A 21,886-nucleotide genomic window follows, 5' to 3' on the forward strand; every position below is an offset into this window, starting at 1 on the left:
AGTTTCTCCAGCTGAAATCAATGCAAGTGGTGGTGGGGTTTTTGTTTGTTTGTTTGGGGAGGTGGTGTTACAGCTCATCCATTCCTGTGGAGCTAATTCTGTGCCTTTCCCAAGTGCTAGCACACCAAAATGGAGCTGCTGCTGAGAATCACTGGTTCCGAGCATTTTAGGGAGCAGATGATGGGAAGCTCCCTTTAACCAGCACTCAGTGGATTCACTGCCAGCCCAGAGTGCAGCAGGTGGCAGCTACTTTAGCAATTACCTCCTGGTGTGGAGTTGAGCAGGGAGCTGGGAGGAAGGTGGGGAAGGAATGGAGGCTGGAAAGGCAATCTGGGACACTGGATTGCAAAAAATCTGAGCCAGTGCTCTGGGTGAGCAAGCAATGGGTGTTCTCCACCTCCTCCTTGTACTGTGGAGATGAGCCAAGGGGTCTGTCTGAGCTTTATGAGCAAAAACATAAACTGAGCTGCTGGAACAGGCTCTGTACAGATGCAAAAGGAAAATGCACAAAGTGATCTATGGACCTGCCAGAGAGCTCACTGGCACATCCCTCTCGTGTAGGACTGGGAGGGAAGCTGGGCACCCTTCAGCTTCCTGCGTGTGTGAAGCTGCATACATCTCTATGCTTTATTTCAGTGGTTGCTGTGCTTGCCTGGGAAAGTGGATACCTCTCTTTAAACTGATGGGGTTTGAATGCATCCTGACACAAACAGGCTGCTAAAATAACAGCACATCTGGGCCTGCCTAGCAAAGCAAGCCCTGAGGAATGTGAATGGCTTTAGTAGGTTCTGCTGGTCAGATGGCTTCAGGTCAGCTTGGAAAGCCTTTTTTAGGCTTGGGAGTGCGGGTGGGTTTCTGTGAGATGACTGCTCCCATGCACAGTGCCCTGCTCTTGTGCAGCAAGGCTCTTACAGAGCCATGAGCATGGTCATAGGGATGTCCATAGTGAGAGCCCCAGTCACCCTTCTGTGCCTGTGCTGTTGGTTCACAAGTTATGTCACACCAAGGCAAGGTGGGCAGTGTTGTGGGTTACCACTGGTGCAGGGAAGGGTTAAGCTGTGAGCAGCTGCTGGAGTAACCAAGGAAATATGAAAATAAATAAACAGAGAACAGCTGTTGGGCAGTGGCCAGGGCTGGAAGGAAATGGAACTCAGCTCTTCCTTGTCTTCAGGATCTCATCTTCTTTGCTGGTGCCCTAAGGTGGTAGCCAAACTCAGGATGTCCTCTGTTGCAAGAGGGACAGAATGTTGGGGTTTGTGTCTGCCAAAGCAGTGCCTGCCTCTAGCTGTGCTCTTACGCAGTTGTTGCACGGTGTGCCCTGAGGCAGCTCTAGAGGAAGAAATGCTTTATATATAGTGTGGTACATTTGGGAAAGTTCAAGCCAAACCTTGCCCTTCCCTGCTGCCTCAGCATTTTCTTGCAAAAAAAAAAAAAAAAAAAAAAGTAACCACTCCTTTCTGGCTTTGTTGGAAGAATGAATGAAATTGTGGTTTTTCCCTTCCTTCCCTGTTATCACATATGCTTCCTGGTGTGCTTACTTTAAACTTGTGGTGCAGTACAGTGGAAATTGGATTGAAAGGAGAGAAGTGAAACAGATCCTCTTAGCGCAGTGGAAAAAAAATTGCTCTAGGTAGGCTTGGTAGCAGTGACTGCTGCAGTTGCTGGAGGCCTTTATTGAATGACTGTTTTATGATTCTGTGCCAATTTTAGTTCTTTGGGCAGAAATTTTCCATGCTGGAAATTATTCATGCTGCTGGTTATTAGATTAAAAAAGGAAAAACAGCAACGCAAAAGAAGTAATTGGCTAAAAGGGTTTGGTTGCCTCTGAAAACATAGAAAGAAGGGAAGAGTTTTGCTGTGTCCAATCCTGATGATCTTGGTGCACTGGAGGAACAACTGGAAACTAGAGTCCCAGCTGATCCCTGCATCAAAAATCTGTCTTTGGGGCTGTCCAGGCTTACTCATAGTCACAGCTCTGAGAAATCTGGGTAGAGAGATTTCTTAATTTAATAGCTGTGTTCCCAGTTATCTTGGCTGCACTTTCCAGGCTCCAACCAGAAGCCGAGCAAAGGTTTGTGTTGTTGTTTTCTCCAGTAGCAGCTCTGGCTGCATTGGGTGAATGTTGGTGCACCCTGTCACAGATAGTGAGCCTCTTGTCATCCAAGCAGGGATGGGGAGGAGATGTTCTTGGGTGTCAAAATGCGGACAGTGGGACCTGCGAGGGGGCTGGATGGGATGCTGGTGTTTCAGAGCAGCCCCAGCACCGTTCCATGAGTGCTTGGGGGTTTTCTCCTGGTATTTCCCTGGTGGGCTTGCTGCTGAATCATTTGTCACCTTCCATTGTGGCCAAACAATTGTTTTAGGAGCTGGGCCAAGTAAAACACATGCATGCTTACTACTGACAGCCTTGCTGGCTGTCCTGCTCCCACTGCAACCAGTGGCACTGTTCTGTGTCCTTCTGCTTTGTGAGATGAGGGTAAAAGGCCCCTGTTGTGTTTGGGACAGCAAACAGAAATGTCCCCAGATGCTGAGCCCTGCGCAACGTGTCCCTTGTGGCTCTTGTGAGGATGGCCAGTTCTGTGACGATGGAAAGCCATGGAAGTTCAGTATTAGCTGTGTGTAAGGTTGCAGAATAAAGTAAAGAAGCAAATGCAGTAATAAAATAAATAGGTTAATATCTCAACAATAAATACCTTGCTGGCTAATTAGTGTAATGAGTCACGCCATGGCCTTGGGCAGTGCCAGGCAGTGAAATTGGGAATGTTTAAACTGAGTAATACCTCCCTCCTCCTATTTACTATTAATTGCAGGAGGAAACCAAGGCATTCAGTTAATGCTCCAGCATTTTTCTGCTCTCTGAGGATCTCTGGGTTCCTACCCTGTCTCCTCCTTGTTTTCTCCATAAATGTTATGCATCACACAGCAATTTATGTAACAACAATGTTTTAGGGATGAAAACAAAACCAAAACAGATAACCCTACCTGAATTTATAATTCTAGAATTTCAAACCTCAGGTAACTGTGTGATTGCAGTAAATTTGTAACTTTGGATGCTAACCTCAGTTATGCATGGGTCTCTTGGCTGAAGGAGTTCTTTCCTTCGGACAGGATTAAGGCTCTTTTGAAATGCATGATATGCCAGATGTGAGCTATTGGGAGCAGATGAATGCTTTTCCTAAGAAATAAAGCAATGAGATTGTTGCTTTCAAGAATGCCAGTTGTGTTCTGGACGCTAATTGAGCCTGGCAGGTACGTTGGAAACTTTGGCTGGCATGGAAACTGGTAATTGAATCCTTGACGCGCTGTCTCTGGTAGACAATGATCAAATGTGAAGTTCTGTTGTGCCACAGAGGTGCTCCCAGCACTGCCCATGAGCAAGGAGCAGGCTGTGACCGTGGGACCCCAATTGGTCACATCGGATGCATTGCCCTGGAGGCGTTTAGCAAACCTTTGGAAAGGATCCTCTTGAAACCATTGTCTGGACTGACTGTATTGGTTAGCTTTGGTGGCTTGCATTTTGTGTTTTCTGTGGAAATCCAAAGAAAGAAACACTTTTTCCACTATTTTGTAATTATGAGCTCATCGGCCGCAGTGGTAGTCATTTCAGGTCCTCATGTGACCAAGAGCCACCTTGTCTTGCTACACTCATGATGTGCCCTTATGTCCAAACTCAACTTTTCAACACCAGTCATGCTCTCACCAGCAGCTGCTTGTGCTCTCTGAGTCCCTTCAGCCCTGTTGCCTTTTACATGTTGGACAACAGAATGGATGTTCCTGCACTTGCGAGTGGATCCAGCGCATTAGGAAGCGGGTACCAAACCTTCCCTTCCAGCAGGCTTTGCTATTCACACCACGGCCTGCTATCTCACCACCAAGGCAGAAGCTTCTCCTTTGGCATGTTGCAGCAAGGCCTTACATGTCAAACTGTACAGGGTACCCTCCCTGGGCACAGGTTGTTGCCCCTTGCAGTCAGAAACTTTTCCTCCAGCCCTATTCCCTAATGAAGGCTGAAGGAAGAGAGGGCGATGCCTTGTGGTTGCTTCTCTGCACAAAGGTTTAATTGTGAGCCAAGGGAAGGAGACGTGACATAGTCTGGAGTAAATGTGCTTGCTGCATGGTTCAGAGGCAGACAAAAAGAGAATGTTAAGTGTACTTAAAAATATGGCTCTGGCTCTCGCACGCTGCATGCACATCCAGCGTGTTTTCCAGTCCTCTGGTCCGTCCATATGTTTAACAAATCCTTCAGGTTCTTAGCTGGAAACTTTCAGCCTTGACCCACCTGGAGCTATGTCATCTTGGAGAGAGTCCTGCATCCTTCGTGCCAACAGCTTTGTGTGTGAGAGGGGAAAAAAAAACACAGGCTGTTGAAGTGGTGCCTACTTCTATGAGAAAATTGGCAAAAGGCAATGGTGCGTGCATGTCATCTCTACATGAAAGGCAGATTAGTTGTTCTATGGGGTTTTTCACCTGCTGTGCACGTGCAGCAAAGACAGAGTGGCGGAAAAGTCAGTATCGTGGTGATTTAGACTGCTTTAAAATAAAATGTTACATGGAAATGTGCTCAGAAGATGCTGGCTGGTACAGAGGTGAATTGTTCTTGTCAGCCTGTTGGCCTGAATAAAAGAAAATCCATTGAGTAAATTCAAATAAGCCTGGCTCCTTGCTTCCAGCGCTGTGAGGTGCACCAATGTTGGGTACAGACCCCCCAGCAGCCTTCCTCTGCTTCTCCTCTTCCTGGGGCTTCATCCCACAGCAGAGCGGGGTGTGTTATCTTCCTTCTCCAGACGTAGGAAAACCAGGGCTGGGAATGCAGAACAGTTTTTCCCCACCATCGCCAGGCTCCTCAGGTGTAGCACAGCCTGCTCTCTGCTTGTACCTCATGCCTGCTCCGTGCTGGCAGTGCTGTTTCTGTTGGTCTCTTTGATGCTAAGGCCCTAAGGCAGTGCAGGCACTCTGCTGCTGAAAGATGGATGTCTTTTTGTGTCCAGGGATTGTAAACAGGACTCTTTCGATAGCTATTTCATAACGCGGATCTTATTTCAACACTTTGGGAATTTCTTTTTTCTAAGGTTTGCAGAGTTCAGTGGAATTCTGTGCTGTTGTGTGTGTGTGCAGCAACTGCACGCAGCGACAAAAATAAACCAGCAGGATCTCTCCCTCAGACAGCTGCTTTGTGAAAGACAGGCACTTGCGTGACCAAAGATGAGAAAAAGCCCACAGCTTCCTATGGTGAGGTTCCTGTGCAAAGCACCAGCAAGGCTCTCTCCTTTGTTCCTCTGCATCCAGACTTTGCCAGGAGCCATGAGCTTATGCACCACGTGTAGGAGTACAGAAGAGGTGAACTGTTGTAAGCTGACTCAAAAAGAAGAAACAATTTCTATTAAGAAAAGATGATCGCTATCTTTGTAGAAGCAGCAGCCTGGATTTTTCCAGCAGCACATCAAAGATCTTACTCATTCTCTCTTTTTCCCTCCACAAAGAACACGTACAGCCCCGTGCACTTCAGCCTAGTTAAAAGTTGGCTCCCTTCATCCTTTTCTCTCCAAACGTCTCCCATTTATAGCTTTCCAGCATTTGGTAGCGGGTAGCCAGCACATTCCCCGTGCGTGTCAGCGCCAAGGCAGGTCAGTTGAGTTATAATTGGCTCTTGCTGGCAATCTGACTAGCTGCTAAATTCTTTACCTGGCAGCTGAGCAGGGCTTTGAGCTGCTGAGAGCTGTGCCTGATGCTGGGATGCTGCAGCCTTTCCTTTCAGGGCTCCTCTCACCTCCTGATCTCATCGCTCCCAGCTGTGCTGAGTTCATCTTCTCAGCTTCACCCCCTGGAGGTGCCAGGGGGCCCTGTGGTCCACCTTCATTCAGTTTTCTTGGCACCTGCCTGTGGAAACAGGACAGGGAAGGGATGGCACTCAGCTATGCATCACTCCATGGGTGTGCTGCCACCCGTGCAGGGAGGAGGCCCCGAGGTGGGGTGGCTAAAGCTCTCTTGGATGACCTAGAGGCCAAGCTAAGTTCTCTGGATGGTGATCCAATGTGTTTTTATTTGGTGCTGTTTTCAGTAAGGTGATGTTTAAAGGTTGTCCTGTAATATGAGGAGATGGGCTACACCTCTCTTTCCACCAGCCTGAAGGGCTGAACTTGTCTCCTTCAGCTTTCTGGAGGGAAGACCTTGCAATTGGTATCATGCAAAAGCAGCTCTGGGTCTGAAGCATATTGTTTGATAAGTACTACTGATACTTCTGGGGAGAGAGAAGATTGGTGCAAAGAATCTGTGCCTGCTGAATTCTTAGTGAGATGGCTGGGAGCCATACGCATTGCTGAATGTGTGTGATGCAGTAAAGGGCACACAGCAGTTTGGAAGTCCCACTGTGAACCAAGGTGTGGATCTCTGGAATGATCCTTGCAGGGTCCTGATGCAGCCTGGGGATAAGTGAGGATTTTAACTGCCTGCTCTCCCTTTCCATGCTGTAATACATCCTAGAAATGATGTTCCTCTCCTTTTACTTCCTTTGCACACCTTTTTCCTTCACCTCTGACTTGTCGTCCCCATCTCTGGGACTAAGCACAGACATTTCCTAGGTATGTGGCACTCTGGAGGACAGCAGCAAAGAATAAAGCAGGTCTGTGCCAGCCTGGCTGTTCCATTGGGTGGGGGAGGATGTGTGTGCAGGATCTGCCCTTCCTCTGGTTCATGCCTTCCTTCTGCTATGCTGGGATAATGTCTTTGAGGCCTTTGCAACAGTGGTGAGTCACTGAGCAGTGAATTACAAATGATATTTATGGCTGTCTTTACCTGAAAGCATGGCATTATAGATTAGGTCTGGTAAATGTAATTAAGGTTGGTGGATTTCTTGTTTTAATACTACTTTCGGTAGAAACTTAAAGTTTGGGCAAGAAACAGCTATCATTCAGATGTCCAGTGCTTTTCCAGTGTTGGTACCATCATACATTAGCCAGGTGAGGCGTGTTCTGATGCATACAACAATTCTTTGTGCTCCTGTTTTCTCTGCAAGCTGGGCTGGCTAATCGCTGGCCATCAGCCAGCACCCAACCTGCTGGAAACTGAAGGTATTTTGTCATAACATGCTTTGTGAAATGCTCCCCTCACAGAGCAGTTGTAGGACAGAGGTGATGCTCTCTAAGGCTGATGGATCTCAGTGTGCAGTGCAGCATCACTTGAAGGTGGAGAACCTCCCCACCTGCAGAGCTGCCCACATCCCTGTGGGATTGGGACGGCTCTGAGGGCCAGGAATGAGAAAGAGGATGGAGGAGGTGAGACCTCTCCCTGTGTTTTGCTGCAGGCAGAAGTTCACTTGATTCAACTGTGTTGTGCAACTCCAGCTTGTCTGAGGCACTGGCATCCGGAGGGCTTTGGCCGAGGCTTTCAGCCTCACAAAATACAGCTGTCATTTATCTCAGAGTGTTTCTAGCATTAAAAAAATGAAGGAAATACCACTTTTTAGGAAGCTTAATTTGTGGGTCTGCCTTCTGCTCTGAGAAACTGTGTGTTGGCCATGCCCCTTCTCCTGGCTCCAACTACTGAGCCTGGTGGTGGAGACACAAAATCTTGGAGTTCACACCCAGTCTCGTCAAGCAGAAATCCGCAATCCATGTCTCTTCATGGCTAGCGTGCGTGGTGGAAATAACTGGTGAAACAGCCATGCAAGAGGTCTTTGTGCCATACCACGCAGTGTGCCAAGCGAGCTGGGCAACTGGCTGCAAAACCATCCCATTTCCTTGTCCTGGGTTGGGAGGAAAGTTGGAGTTAAAATTTCAGCAAAGAAAGAAACTCGGGTCAGTACATGTAAGACATTTTCTGGTTTTTAATTTAAAATCAGGTATTAGCTTCTATTAAATGTTGCTATTAACTGTTAATTTAAAAGATAGCCTTATTATTGATGAGTCACAATGTAAAATTCCTTTTAATTTTTGTGGCTAGATTCTGCTATTTAAATTGCAGTGTTAACTGAAATGGATACCTGTCAGCATTTTCCAGCTCCCCACCTCCCATCCTGCGGAGCTCTGAGGCCTCTGCCTTCAGTTGGAATTTTCCCTCCTGCCAACAGTGCCTTCTCTGAGCCCCCAAACCTTGGTGATTTTTACAGGCAGAGGCTTTCCAGTTTTTCGGAATCTCTGGTCAGGCGATGCTTAGAGAGGAGCTCTGACAATCCCCAAATTTGGGTACTGTTAGGGTTTGTGTTCCTTTAGGGGTTTAGTTGTGCTGACAATTCTTGGCATTGCTTTCTCTTCCCCTATTGCTGCCGGGTCCTAGAAAAGCAGATGCAGTTCCAGCTATATGGTTTGTGTGAACTGTGTGTGTGTGTGTGTGTGTGTGTGTGTAATCTATGCTCTCACAAGCACAAAGCACTGGGGCTTCTGCCTGCTGCAGGCTATGTGCTCACAGGCCCCCACACCCTGGAGGGGAACAAGTATCCCAGGTCAGAGATGCTCTCCATGTCCATTGCAGAGGCAGTGCTCTGTGTGCTCTTGAGGCTTCCCGATACCCCGCTCCCTGTTAAGTGCATCAGCTCCTCGGTGAGCTGCGAGGCCGCTCTCCCCCACCAGCTATCATTTAACAGCAGCACTCTGGTTTTGCAATAAGCAGAGCTTCTTGGCGAGCTCCGGCCCTCTGGCAAGGGCTGTCTGGACTCCGAAGCCCCGAAGCGCGTGTGTGTGCGCTGGCTGTTGAGGCTTCCTGCCGAGCTCGGGTTTTGGGCACCGCTGAATTTGGCACCTTTAATGCCCTTTTCTGTAAACAGAGCAGTACAAGGCAGCCTGTGGTGCTCATAGCCACCCAGCCCGGCGCCCCGTGCTCCCCAGGAGAAATGCTGGTGGTGGAAAGAGGGGGTGGAGAGCAGCAAGGTCGTGCAAAGGCATATGTGGTTAATATGGAAACTTTGGGTTTTGGCAGCTAGACTTAAAGGGTTTGTCTTATCTCGTTTTCCTGTCCCATCTGTGTAATAGTGGCCCTGGCTCCCACGGAGCTGCTGGTGACAGGCATCTCCATGAGCCCAATAAGGATGAAATCTTTCCTTGCATGGACAGAAAACAACTCCTCACAAGCTTCTGCTGATTGTGCTTGCTCAGCTGGAAAATGGGGTATGTGTTTAGGGAAGAAGCAGCAGGGAAAATAGCTGGTTAGGAAGAAGTCTGATGCAACAGAAAGGTCATGAGGCTTCTGTTTCTGACCAGCAGCGCTCTCCCAAGTGGTCAGACTGCAGCTTTGGCAGCTCCGCCTGTAGCTCAAATGCCACCTCCTTTGTCTTATCACGTTTGGGCCTGCCACAAGTATAAAGCTGCATTAATTTCAGGAAAGGAATGCACAGCAGTTTGCTTTACCTTGTGTGCTGGAGCGGGGAAGATTTTTGAGAAGGGAGAGGTTGAACAGAGATCACATTGTGAGTTACGCAGGAGAGAAGCTAATGAGTGGCCACCCAGAGGTTTGGGCAGGCATGTGGTTGGAATGGGGTGGCATGCACATTGGGCAGCCCTTGGTGGCTGGGAGCTGGAATGCTTTGCTGGAGGCTGCCTCTCTGTGCAGAGCGTGGCATTCAGTGTGAAGTGAGATCTGCCTACAGCCTTTGGGCTCAGCCCCCCCATCTCAGCTGCTCATCAGGCAAATGTGTTGGTATCGTGGAGTCATTTGAGTTGGAAGGAACCTTTAAAGGTCATCTAGTCCAGCTCCTCTGCAATGAACAGGATATTTCTCCACCATTGTTTACATTTCTCCAACAGCTCAATCTTATGGCTTCCTGGTCTTCCCAGCAGATCCAATTTGGGATGCTGGAGGGAAGTGAGTGAACATGAACACGCTCTGCAGCCTTCCCTATGGCCGCTGCTGCCTGAACAGCTCACGCTGTGATATTTGCTCAGTGGGCTGATGCAGGTGGCACAGCTCTGTTCTGCTCCCACGCCAGGCTCCAGCCAGGGCTGACACATTGTGGGTGTGCTGGAGGGAAGTTCCCAGGGATGGGATCTGGAAGAGGAAGCAGCACAGACCAGCATCACCCCTGGGTATTGCTGTATTGCTGCTCCGTTCCCAAGCATGTCTACTGGCAGGAGTCATTTCCCATGGCTGGGTCGCACTGGTGAATGATGGGTGCTTATTGATTGCTTGGTGGTGTTAATGCTCTGCTCTCGATGTGCATGTGAAGTGTGGAGCTTTTGGTGCTCTTTGATATGGCCTGGGACCTGCTGACCCAACATAATGCCAGCTAGGGTCTGTGCTGCAATTATCAGAAATTGTGGGAAATGTTTTAGTAAAGTACTGTGAAGAGAATTACGGCTTCCAGGATGTACCACCTCCAAGTCAGATGTAAAAAACTATAAATATTAATCACCCACTAAGCAGAGAGGCCAGCAGTTCAGTGAGGAGACTGTGTTAATGGAGATCAGTGCTGTGGGATTGCTGGGGGCAGAGCTCTTGCTCTTCTCCAAATGGGAGGCGTCTCTGCTCCCCTCTTTTCCTATCCTTTCAGTTTTTAAAGCTTTGTAATCTCTCTTGAGTATATTCTTGGCAGCTCAGAAAACAAACAGTGAGTGCTTCTCTGGAACTGTTGGGGCCATCGTGATGTGGATGATGATTCTGGATCCCATAATTCTGGGGTGTCTCACCTGATGCCTCACTAAGTGCAGGCTCTGGGAAGGTGCACATCCATCTGGTTCCTTTCTGAGTGCCTTGGAGCAGGCACCCAGAGCTACTTGTTGCTCCTGAAAGCACAGCTTCTAATGACCTCAGACATAGTTCTCAGTGCTCTTGGAAAATATGCTTGAATTAGCACAGAAGTTACTGCAGGGAGCAGGGCCTGACCTGACCAAAGCACATTGTATCTGAAGACCAGGGTATTCCTTGTGCTGCCTTCTTGTCTTGGTCTTTGGTCCATCTACTGCAGTCATCACGTGGTGTTATGGGGATATTGGTGACAAGCTCCCATCCTCTCATCACAAGTGACTGCCCTGATTCTCTCTTAGTGAGCTTTGTTTTTTTAAGTTTCCAGGCTTGATGACAAAATGCAAAACTCATTACACTGAGGTTAAATAATGGCTTTTAGGGGTTAGATGCTTAGGGCCACGCTTTCATTTGCTGGAGATGCTCAACAGACGGGGCACTGCAGTGTCACTGGGCATGATCGCTCAAGCCAGTGGGTGCATCAGGCGAGCATTGATGAAGTTCTACTTAGAGAATCAGCGTGTGCTCTGGCTGGAAACATCTCCAGTCCTAGGCACGGAAGCTTTTTGCCTGGTTCCTCTTGGAGACCTCACATTGCACTCAGTTCCCTGAACCTGCAGGGAGGATGAGAGCAGGAGGGCTGGGGGTGCTGGGGTAGGACGGGCTGGGTGTGCTTCCTGCCCGCGCCCGCTTCCCTTTCCATGCGAGAGCTATTCACAGCCACTGACATCTCCCTCTGTCTAATGTTTCCTGTGATTTCATAGGAAATTTCTCTTGCAGTGGCAGCTGCTGCCAATTTGTGTAGCCCTTTTCTCTGACCTCAGTTAATTCTTTTTTGTCATTGCTGAGCCATGCTTTTCCATCAGGTTTTCACAATCTGGCTTCTGTGATGCCATTTCCTAGTGCTGAGCAGGTCAGGATCACCCTGCCCAGTAATGCGTAAGAAGCATTTCAATCTATCCCTTGCACTAGAAAGGCAGGAACTGGAGAGAAGCTGTGGTCATCAGGAATCTGCTTGGTTGTGCTTCCCATCAGCTGCAGTTTCTCCTTGAACATCGTTCAGCTCGCACCGCGTGGTCACAGTGAGCTGAGTGCTCTGGGACCGGTGTCTGTGGAAGCTCAAAGCGGTGGTGCAGCACCAGCAGTGAGGTGGGTTCTCTGAGCTCACCCTCTTCAGCTCAGCATCACCAGCACTTGGGGTCCAAGCTTGCTCCTTGTTGGTCCTCTGTCTCCTGGGCTGCTGCTTCCATGTCCTGTTTCTTCCTAGGCAGTCTGTGGAGATGAAGGGAAGGTGCCTCTTATTGCATGACAAAATGACCAAACACCAGCAGTCCCCAGGCTTCCAGATGTTCTCTCTTTTGCACATCGTTTGGCAGACGTTCCCCAAACACCGGGTTGCCAGGATGCTCTCGTCTGCAGGAACACATTTGTGAAGACTTTGGTTTGTGTCTCTCTGAGCATCCCAGTGGGTGCTGCTGTGACATTGGGCAGTGTGTGGGCCTGAGGCCCTTTCCCTTTGTATTTTGGGATGATTGGGTCACATCCTGGGGGGCTGGAAGGAGGTAGATGAGAAGGTGTGAAGGAAGTATGAATGTCCCTGGCTGGAGCTGGCCACGATGGGGACAGTGGGGCACACAGCACAGCCATCTGCCTGCTGCCTCCTTTTCCCTCAAGGAATGGGACTGAGGGGAATTTGTGGGGGGTGAGAGCACATTTGGCTCAGGCCCATCTTTTCACCAGCTGCCTTTTCTCATTGGGAGGCAGTTGCTCTCACAAAGAGGCTCCTGTGACTGCTGCCCCTGCCCAACCGGATTGTGAAGACTTTTGTTGAACTTCCATTCTTTTTTTTTTTTTTTTTCTCTTCAAACTTTTTCCTTGGGACACTGTCAAAAGCTGACTGCTTTGCTCTGGATCATGGCTGTGTCTGGTACAGCATGGATTAGGTCAGCTCTTCCTTGTGGGACCAAAGTGGAGGAATGTGGTTTAACTCTGAACCTCCATCTCGCAGCCAAAGCAAATCCTGACGATAAGAAAAGGGGGGAATTTCCCTCTACACACAACCACAGCTTGCACATTGTGTCCTGATCTTATGCAAGAGTGAAAGAGTTTGCTCTCCTTGTCTGAGTATTTCATCACCACCATCCCGTGGTGTTAGATCATGTTGTTCAGTGACGTGCAGCATCCCCTTTATGAGCTGGCAAAGATTTGCTTTCTCTTCTGCAGTCCTGTTGTGAGCCACACAAGATGCAGTCCTCAGGAACAGAAAACCCACGCTTGGAGCTGGCACCACAACTCAAAAACAGCAAATCCCACACCCCCACCAGTTGCCAGGCACTGCTTCAAGAGTCATTTCATGCCTCTTCTTCTGCACCGTTATCAGGGAATGCATTCCACCTTGACAGACATTTTTCCTTCCACCAGACAGTCCTTACCAGCTACCAGTGCTTCATCTTGTTGTTTGCAGACTCCTCTGGATCTGTCTGGAACTGGGAAGCACCCTCACAGCCCTGCTCCTCCAGTAACCATCCATCCCTCCGGCATTGCGCTGTGTGCATGAGCAGCTCCAGCTTGGGCAAAGCCCATCCTGAATGTTCTGCTTCCTGGGAACAGTGCTGAGTGTACACGTTGTCCCTCCCCTAGGATTGCCAGCAGCCTGCAGCTCTGATAAATGATTCAATTAGGATGTTATCTTATGGGTTTCCTCTTAATGAAGAAGCTGCCTGGCAGTGTGCTAGCTGGTGCTGCAAGCAGCTGGGGAAGGGCTCCTTGTTCTCCCTGGGTGCCCATTTTACCTCCTGCCCTGTTAATGGGCCACTCGGCCACAGGCAGGCGTGGGAATGTGAAGCCCCAGGAATGTGGCAGCACAGGCAGTTCTGAGTTAATAGGGAAACCAGTGAACTGATAAGATAAGGCAAATTGGTGTGGGGTAATAAATGGAGAACAACAGCTCTGTGCCCTGATGTGCTGTCAGGAGGAGCCTGGAGGTGCTCTGCTGGGACACCCGTGCCGTGGTGCTGGCACAGGGAGCTGGCACGGGCACCAGTGTGAGCACCATCCAGCCCAGCCATCACTGCTGGTGTACCAGTGAGAAGTGCCGTGCGAGAGTTCAACTTTCTGCCTACCAAAAACACACCAAAGTGCTTTGAGCTGCACACGCTCTAGTTTTTTGTTTTGAAGATTTTGTCTCCAGTACTTTTAAATAGTCTCAGAGGGGGAGAAACAATAAGGTTATTGTTTTTGTCCTTCATTTTCCTTCCCGATGTGACTGACTGCATTGCTGGGAGCAAGACTGCTTCGTGGCCCTGCACTGTTCTGCTCCACACGGGTAGCTGTGCTCCTAAGGGCTCTGCAGCTGCTTGCTGCTCCTCTGCCCCATTTCCTTCTCCCCCCTGAATCTTGGCTGGCTGGGAGAGTTTTCTCTTCTGGGAATGCGATGTGATCACTGTTATTTGCAGCTTCGATGGAAACCCTGCCTGCTGACATGATTTGTGGGAGTCTCCCCATGCTGACTGCCTGTGTTCCAAAATTCCTTGTCTGCTTGGAGTGTGTTTCCCTGCTGGGGCTGAGGAGGAGGGTTTTCTGCAGAGTGAGCTGCCTGGCCCTCCTGCTGCTTACCTCGCTTTCTGCAGCTCATTTTCTGGTGTGTCTGTGTGTCCCCCCCCAGCACCTGTGGGGCTGCTGTGCTTTTACCCACCTTCTGTCCTTTTTCCAGGACTCCTGGGCGAGAGTGGTGGAATGATGTGCGCTGTAGTCCCTGTCCTGCAAAATCAGCTGAGACGGGATGAGCCAGAAATGGCCCAGGGAGCCTTGAAACACAGAGACCTGGAGCTGGGTTCCTCCAGGACTCCAGCATCACCTCGGCCCTGAAGCCGAAGGTTTCAGGGGCCCTGAAGTTTTTTTTCATTGCTGTTACATCTTTGTGTGCTGCTACTGTGGAAGGACTCTCAGCTCGTGACCAAGGCTGAATTTCTGCAGACGTGTGCTCTTGTATCATTAACACAAGCTGCCTGCCGTGGTTAGAGCAGGCTCTGGGGCTGTTTTCTTTGGAGTGGGCTTCAAGCTGTTCCTTAGCCACAGGCTGATGTCTAGCAAAACTGATGAACCAGCATGTGCTGCTGCCTTCCATGGAGCTGCTCAATATGGCAGCCAGGCTGGGTGGGATGGGATGAGGGGTACCAACCTCTCTGTCATGCTTCTTCCTCATCATCCTCTTCCTCCTTTGCTGCAGGATCTCACAATATCTTTTCCTTCCTTCTTGCAAGGGCAGAGCAGAGCATGAGGGGAGCCCCAGGCTTTGGGCAGCCACTGTGAGAGGCATTTTAGTCAAGAAGCAGCAGGAAATGGGGAACTAATGTGCTAGAGTTCTGGCGTTTGGTGGGATCACGTGGTTGGGAGCAGCTCTGGCCAAAGTCACTGTCCAGGCACGTGTGCATGGGGAAGCTGTGGCCTGCACGTCCTGCCTTGGAGGCTCTTGGTGTTCAGATCCTCAGCTTGCACTCAGAAACGAGAGGAGGGGAACTCTTCCAGTGATTCAGGAATCGCACTGCTAACGGCAATCAGATGTCAGCATTTGTGACTTGTTTTGTTTTGCTCGTCCTGCACCAGTCACAAGCTCTGAGGAACTGATCCAAACAGGAAGATCAGGGTTAGGGCGGTCAGACCCCGTGTGGCACAGAGCTGGAGCTCACAGGGTGATGGGGCTGTTGGGACATCCTTTGTTTTGAGGGTTGGTGGGAGTTGACTGCGTGCCCGGGGAGCTCTTTGCTGTAAGCTCACTGAAGTTTATAGTGGAAAGAAGCTGTAAGCACAGCACAGTGTCATCCTGGTTTGGAGATGGTTTCTTTTCATTTAGAAGAGAATATTTGACAGCTTTTTTTGGTTTTCCTGTTATGTTTGGGGACTTTTTTTTTTTTTTAATCACAGTGTAGGAAAAGCACCTCCTTCCTTCTGCCTCTTCTTCACCAAACCTCGAGAATTTTATGGTTGCAACTGGTGCATTTGAGATCCAAGAAATAAAGTATTCAGGTTTTGCATGTGCCAGAGCTGAGGTGCTGTGTGGACAAAAGGGGCTCAGTTGCATTGTTACAGTACTTTATACAAGCTTGTGATCCGTAGTGGAAGAACCATGAGCTAGGAGCAGATGCCCCCTCTAAGCATGGAAAAATAGGTGCTGAAGGTCAAGATCCATGAAAACCAGGGAGCCAGGCAGGAGGACCTGCCCCATGGTGCTGAGACCCCCATGCCTGGCCCATGTGGGCGTGGGGAAGGGTTTCCCAATGTTTTGTTCCCAAGCAGCAGGTACAAGGGAGCATAGCTTGTCAGTCTGTCTGCTCAGTGCTGCACTCCCTCCGGGGCTGCCCACAGATGTTTCTCGTGGGGGTGCCATGGGATGGATGATTGTCTCCCTCGTTGTGTTGTTTCCTCTCTGCTTTAAATATTAATTGTGCCAAAGGAGAATAAGTGTATTGGCTTCATAGATGCTTAGGGCAGTTCCTGGGCAGATTGTCTATAGTGCTTCCATAGGTGTTTAGATGTTTATGTGGAATGCAGTAGGTTCAACAGGAGCGGATAAAACCAACTTTGGGTACTCTGGGAACCAGGGTGCTCTGCAGGTGATGGGAGAGAGTGCTCAGATCCGTGCTCCAGAGAAAGCAAGGGAGAACTTGCATCTCCATCCCATTCCTTCCGAAGCAGAGAGTAGCGGAACTGCAGGATGGATGGATCAACATAGGATCATTAAGATTGGGAAAGACCTCTAAGACAATCTAATCAAACCACCAGCCCATCTCCACCATGCCCACTCACCCACGTCCTTCAGTGCCACGTCTCCTCATTTCTTGAGCACTTCCAGGAACAATGATTCAACCTCCTTCCTAGGCAGCCCATTCCAACGCATTACCACTCTTTCTGAGAAGAAATTTTTCCTAACATCCGATCAGTTAAGTGCAAAATCCAATCCAAATGGTGTTTTCCAGCAAGGGAAGTGCTGCAGATGTAGATCCTGCTGGGTGTTCAAGCTCTATGGCAACTGCAGGGGTGTTGTGTGCATGCCCTTGAAGCACCAGTGCAAATGCCAAATGGACACCAACAAGGGTGGGAGTTGTCTGTCACCTCCTTTTGCTGATTGAGCTTACTGAGTGCCTTCTCTGTGCAGTTGCACTCAATCAGGAAATTATTTGTTCAGTGCTGAGATTCTCTTAAACCAATCTCTAAAAATTGTGTAGCACAAAGTGTTCTCCAAAGTTGATGTATTACTTTATGGTCTTTTGGGCAAACAGGAGTTTGTGCTCTGATTCCAAGCCAGCCATAACCCAGGAGCTCTGTCAGTGCTGTGCTATGCTTGAGTTAATAAGCTTAAAATACACCTATTTTGAGGAGCTTCTCAGGCCTAACGGCTGAGATCCATTGGTATGACAGTAGTTGCAGAAATGCCTGTGTAGTCACCCATGCTGAGCCAAACTGTGCTGAGTGCAGCAGTGGTAAGAAGTGACTTGAAAATAGAGATAGTGGTAAAGTCTTGTGCATCACCCTGGCTGATTGTGTTTTGTACAGTGTCTCATGGTACTTGTTTTGGAGAATAGTCTTAACCTCCTTCTATGGAGCAAGGCTTTGAACTGTGTGCAAATTACTGACTTTAATCACCTTTCTTGCATTTCTTTTTTAGATGCAAATGCTGGACAAGTTTCCGATGGAAGGAGGGCAGAAGGATCCCAAACAAAGGATCATCCCCTTCCTGCCAGGTAAGAGAGTACATTCCTGCAAAAATCATGCTGGGTTTGGCATGGCTGTGAGCATTGTCTCAGCACTGTGCCCATTATAACAAACAAACAAACCTGTGTGTGCAGTGGGTGTTAAACCCCTTCCCTCTCTCTCCAGCAAGCATTATTGGGTGACATCAGCCTCTTGCACAGCTTCTGCTAGGAGCAGCCCCACAGCAGTTTGCAGGAGGGGCTGAGTGCAGCGTGAGGCTCCCCAGGAACCACTCATTTGCTGAATTTCCTATCCCCTCTAATTTGAAGGGCTATCTGGAGGGGATGAAATGACAATTGAATTCTACATATTAAATCAAACTGGTTGACAGCCTCAGCTTCCTCCCATGATGTTTGGGGTTGCTGAAAGAAAGGATTTCTGTGGCATGACACGTGCCCTACAGCCCAATGTGCTGCTGAGGATTTGTGTGTCCAAGTAACAGATGCAATGGCCCATTTCAGACTTTGTGGTGCAGGGGATTGGTTGTGGCTGCCCTTTGAGGCTGATGTTATGGGGGGAAAAAAGAGCCCTAATGTGCCATGCAAAAATATCCGAATTGAGGGCATCCTGGGAGTCTTTTGTGCACCCATAACTAATGGGTTTGACCACAAACTTGTCCTTCCCCCTTCCACAAGTAGCTGATGGGCATATTTAGAAATGTCACGGTACCATAATCACTTCCAGTGACTGTCAAGCTCATTTAATGTAGCCCTTTGTACTGTGTTCTGCCTCCTGGCTTTTCAAGAAACACAAAGGCATTCAGTGGGGTTTAGTTTTCTCTGACTGGCACAGAGAAAATCATTTACAGGCTACTCTGAGTAAGGGAATCTTGTCTGGATTTCCCATAGGGAGATTACTGATTCTGGCTTGTCCTTGAGCTGTAACATCAGCAGAGCACACCTGACATGGAAGAGCCCTTGCTGCACTGCCACTTCTGCCAGCAAACTAAACTGCCAAAGGGCCTAACTTGCAAAAATTGGACATAATGTTTGGCTAAGCTGTACTTTACAAATTCTCACCAAAATACTGCTATTTTTGGATGGTAGAATTGGGCTCAGGAGGCCTGATTGGAGCCCTGCTTTTCACAGCATGCTCATCAATATTTGTTTCTTCTTCTTTGTGTTGAAGTAGTTTTCCTTTGCTGAGAGGCTGTGGTTTCCATTGGAGGAAGAAGGGTGTTGAAGTTGCTGGAAGAATAAAGCCTGAGTGTTGTGTGATAAAGAAGTTGGGGAAGTTAAGATGGCCATGCTCTGTAGGAGCTTGTATGCTTCTTCTGTGGAGGTGTTTGCCCTTTTGCTCTAGTCCCCTTTTTGCAACAGGATTAAGTAATACAGCTTCCCTGTTTGGAGCATTGGTGAGTTTTGTTGCTTGCAGCAGAGCCAGGACTTCACCTGTCTGTACAAGGGGTGCTGCCCTCTGAGTGAGCTTGCTGCACAGCCCTGGGTCTCTTTTTCTGCAGAATGCTGCTCTCATGTGCTCAGACTTGGAGGTTTTTGTTCAGCTTCTGGGAGTACTGTAGTTTTCTTCCAGCCCCATTTTGAGCAACGTTTTTAGCATCTGAATTTCATTACAAGTGGAGATTTGGCTCCAGAGGCTTACTAAAAGTGTGCTGCTGCCCGGGAGATGGTTGTAGAGCAATGTTAGACACTGCGGCCACTGAAGTCTCCAGTGTCTCCTGTGACGCTGCGTTCATGCAGCTCTGGCTTTCCTGGCAAAGCCCTCAACCTCCCAAACTCAGGGTCACCCCCACGACGTGAGGAGGTGCCATCTGGGTTTGTTCATCAGGCTGCTTTCCTGGAATGGGAAGGGATCTCCGTGACTGCTCTGTAGTTCCAACATCCAGCTCAGAGGAACTCTGTTTGCACTGTGTCACTTTGTTTCATAGCGCTGTTGGTTTCGAGGATTTGCTTCTTGGAAATTTCTAGATACTTTGGGACTTTTGAAGTGTATCAGAAAACACTTTTGTAAGTGCCAAGTCCTTCAGCCCACTCAGCTCTTTGGAAACAAAGCCATAAGCTAGGTTCTCCGAAGTGGAGTGGAATCAATCGCAGCGTTTGAGGAGTTCGGGGCCAGGGTTGTCCCTTCCCAGATGTAAGCACCACACTCCTCCATAGCATAGCTTGGTTGGGTTGAGTTCAGCCTTTCTGCAGCTGCAGCGCTGTGCCTGGAAAGCCTCTGCTGCCTTATAGGGGAATCTGAAGTGGACTCTTGGCTACTTCTGCTGGCTTTGAGTCACTGGCACAGCCTGCCCAGCATCGTGTGGTGCTGAGGATGGCCCTTTGAAACAGTGCTGGCTGCACCCAGCCCGTGCATGGGATCGCCTGTGGTCCATGGGGCAGAGCCAGGAGCCGCTGGTGGGAATGAAGGAATGAAGGCCCCAGGGGATGCTGTGGCTGCAGGATCTGTCCCCGCCTGCAGGACTTCCCGCTAAGGGTTACGTGTTTGCTGGCTGGGGAGAAGGTGGGATGGAGACCCCAGGAAAGAATGAACTAAGAAAACAAATGAGCTCAGTTGGGCCAGTTGTGTAAGGGCTGCGCCAGATCTTTCAGGAAACAGCTTTTATAAGGAGAGCAGAGTCTTCCAAACACCGTACAGCCCAAGTGGCCTGGAGCTGATCCTGGCCAGCTTGCTTTGCTGGAAACGTGAATCAGGCAAGGAGGGTTTGCCTGAGGCTGAGCTCACTTTGGCTGTAAAATTGCTTTTCAGGAAGCTTTAGCTACAGACAATAGCAAACTCCCAAGAGAGAAGGAGAAGAAGGAGGATTTGGAGGGATCATTTTAAAAAGCAGAGGGATGCCTCCTTTCTACTGTCTTCCCAGCCTACTAATCTCCTTGGCACAGATGTCACTGCTACCCACACCTTTCAGGGCTTTTCTCCCAGGACAGCTGTGAGGTTTTTAACAGCTCCCCGTAAAAGCCTTATGAAGGAGATGGAAGACATCTCATGCCTTGTCCCACTGCATCTGCTCAGAGCTGTGGGGGGGCGAATATCTTAACTGCTGTTTTCTGTTCTAGCTAGATGGGCGTTTCTGCCATTGCACTGTTGTGTGGACAATCCCAGGCTGATTTGCAGCCCGCAATCTGCAGCGCTGTCTTTTCTATAGGGTTTCAGTTGATCCTGCTGATCTGCAGTGTTATCCAAAACAGAATCCAATGGGGAAGCAGTTGCTCTGCTTCTGACCTTTGAGCTGTGTTTAGCAAACTGTCTTGTGCTTTAGCAGCGGCGTTGGACTCAATGATCTTTTGAGGTTCCCTGCAATTCTATGATTCTGCGTTTTTCCCCTTTACATGGCTCTGCAGACCTTAAGGTTCAATGCCTTTGGAAGCAGGTTGATTCAAGGAACTCTTGCATCTCTTGGTAGGCTCCTATATTGATGGTTTGCAGTAGTGCTTTCAAGAAGATTTTGAGGCATCTTTCTATGCAGTTCCACTCTCTTTCTCATGGAGAATAGCTGCTGAGTCTGATGGAATAGCCAGAATTCACAAGGAGGGGGCTGCCTTTCCTCCTCCTTTTTGTTCCTTTCAACCATTTTTCTTATCAGAGATCTTTTTCTTTTTTTTTTTCTTTTCTTCACTGGAAGGATAATGAGGCCTTTGCTGTCCTGCAAGTAGCAGAGAGCATGAAAGCCGAAAGACTGAGGTTTGCTGCAGAGCTGGGTGGGGAAGAAAAAGCACCATCAAGCTGATCCAGTAGTGCCCTGAAGAGCTTTACTGTTTTAGTGCGGACCAAAATCCTTCTTCGTGTACCCACAGGAGCCTCTGGTGCTCCTTCCTCTCTTTTCTGCCACGGATGTGTCATCTCTTCAGATCTATTCTTCTGGCCATCTCACCCCACTGCTGAGGCTTTGCCAAACATATGCTAAGTACAGGGCTCTTGGAAATGCTGTCTCCCACACCTGCTTCCCTATCCATCCTAGGAATAGCCCACGTCGCTGCCTGCTCCATGGCCTGGGACTAATTATGTGTACATTTGGGGCTGCCTTTTTTTACCTCCTTTTTTTTTTTTTCTTCGAAGTGAGTTTGGAACTTGTGCCAGGGAAAATCTGGATGTGATTTGAAAGGTGCAGAGACGTGAATTCTTTCCGAAGCAGTGGGGCGGGGGGAGTCCTTCAGGGCAAAGCGAAAAGGCACAGACGTTTTTCCAGTCTCCAAATCTCTGGCTTCCCTTGTGGCTGTGATCAGCGGGGTGAAGGCTTTAAGGTTCCCTGCCCCTCCAGCTTGCTTGAGATCCAGTAATAGCCTGTGGCTTAACAAGATCCTCAACTATTTGCTACGAAATTCTTCTGCATCCTTTTCTTCTGCTCCTTGCTTCTGCCTTCTTTGCCTGAAGAATTCCCATGAATGGGAGTAATTAGCACAGCTCTTCTTCCCTACCTGTTTGCTTAGAGAGATGGATCCCTCTCATGGGCTGCCTGCTCTGTCTCGTACCATGTGGAGACCCACATCCTTATCAACCCTTTGCCCAGCTG

The 21,886-nt window shown here is 49.0% G+C and overlaps 1 protein-coding gene across 1 annotated transcript in view; it reads left to right on the top strand.

Annotated features, from left to right (window-relative positions):
* The window catches only part of SH3PXD2B (SH3 and PX domains 2B), a gene marked incomplete at both ends in the record, with an annotated part of 62,948 nt that overhangs the window by 11,410 nt on the left and 29,652 nt on the right, over nt 1-21,886 (top strand). The window contains one exon of the mRNA XM_079542568.1: nt 17,333-17,408. Coding sequence (XP_079398694.1) covers nt 17,333-17,408 — 76 coding nt within the window. The remainder of the gene's footprint in view (nt 1-17,332; nt 17,409-21,886) is intronic.

This window comes from Tetrao urogallus (assembly GCF_951394365.1).
Source record: "Tetrao urogallus genome assembly, chromosome: 14".
Lineage (NCBI taxonomy): Eukaryota > Metazoa > Chordata > Aves > Galliformes > Phasianidae > Tetrao > Tetrao urogallus.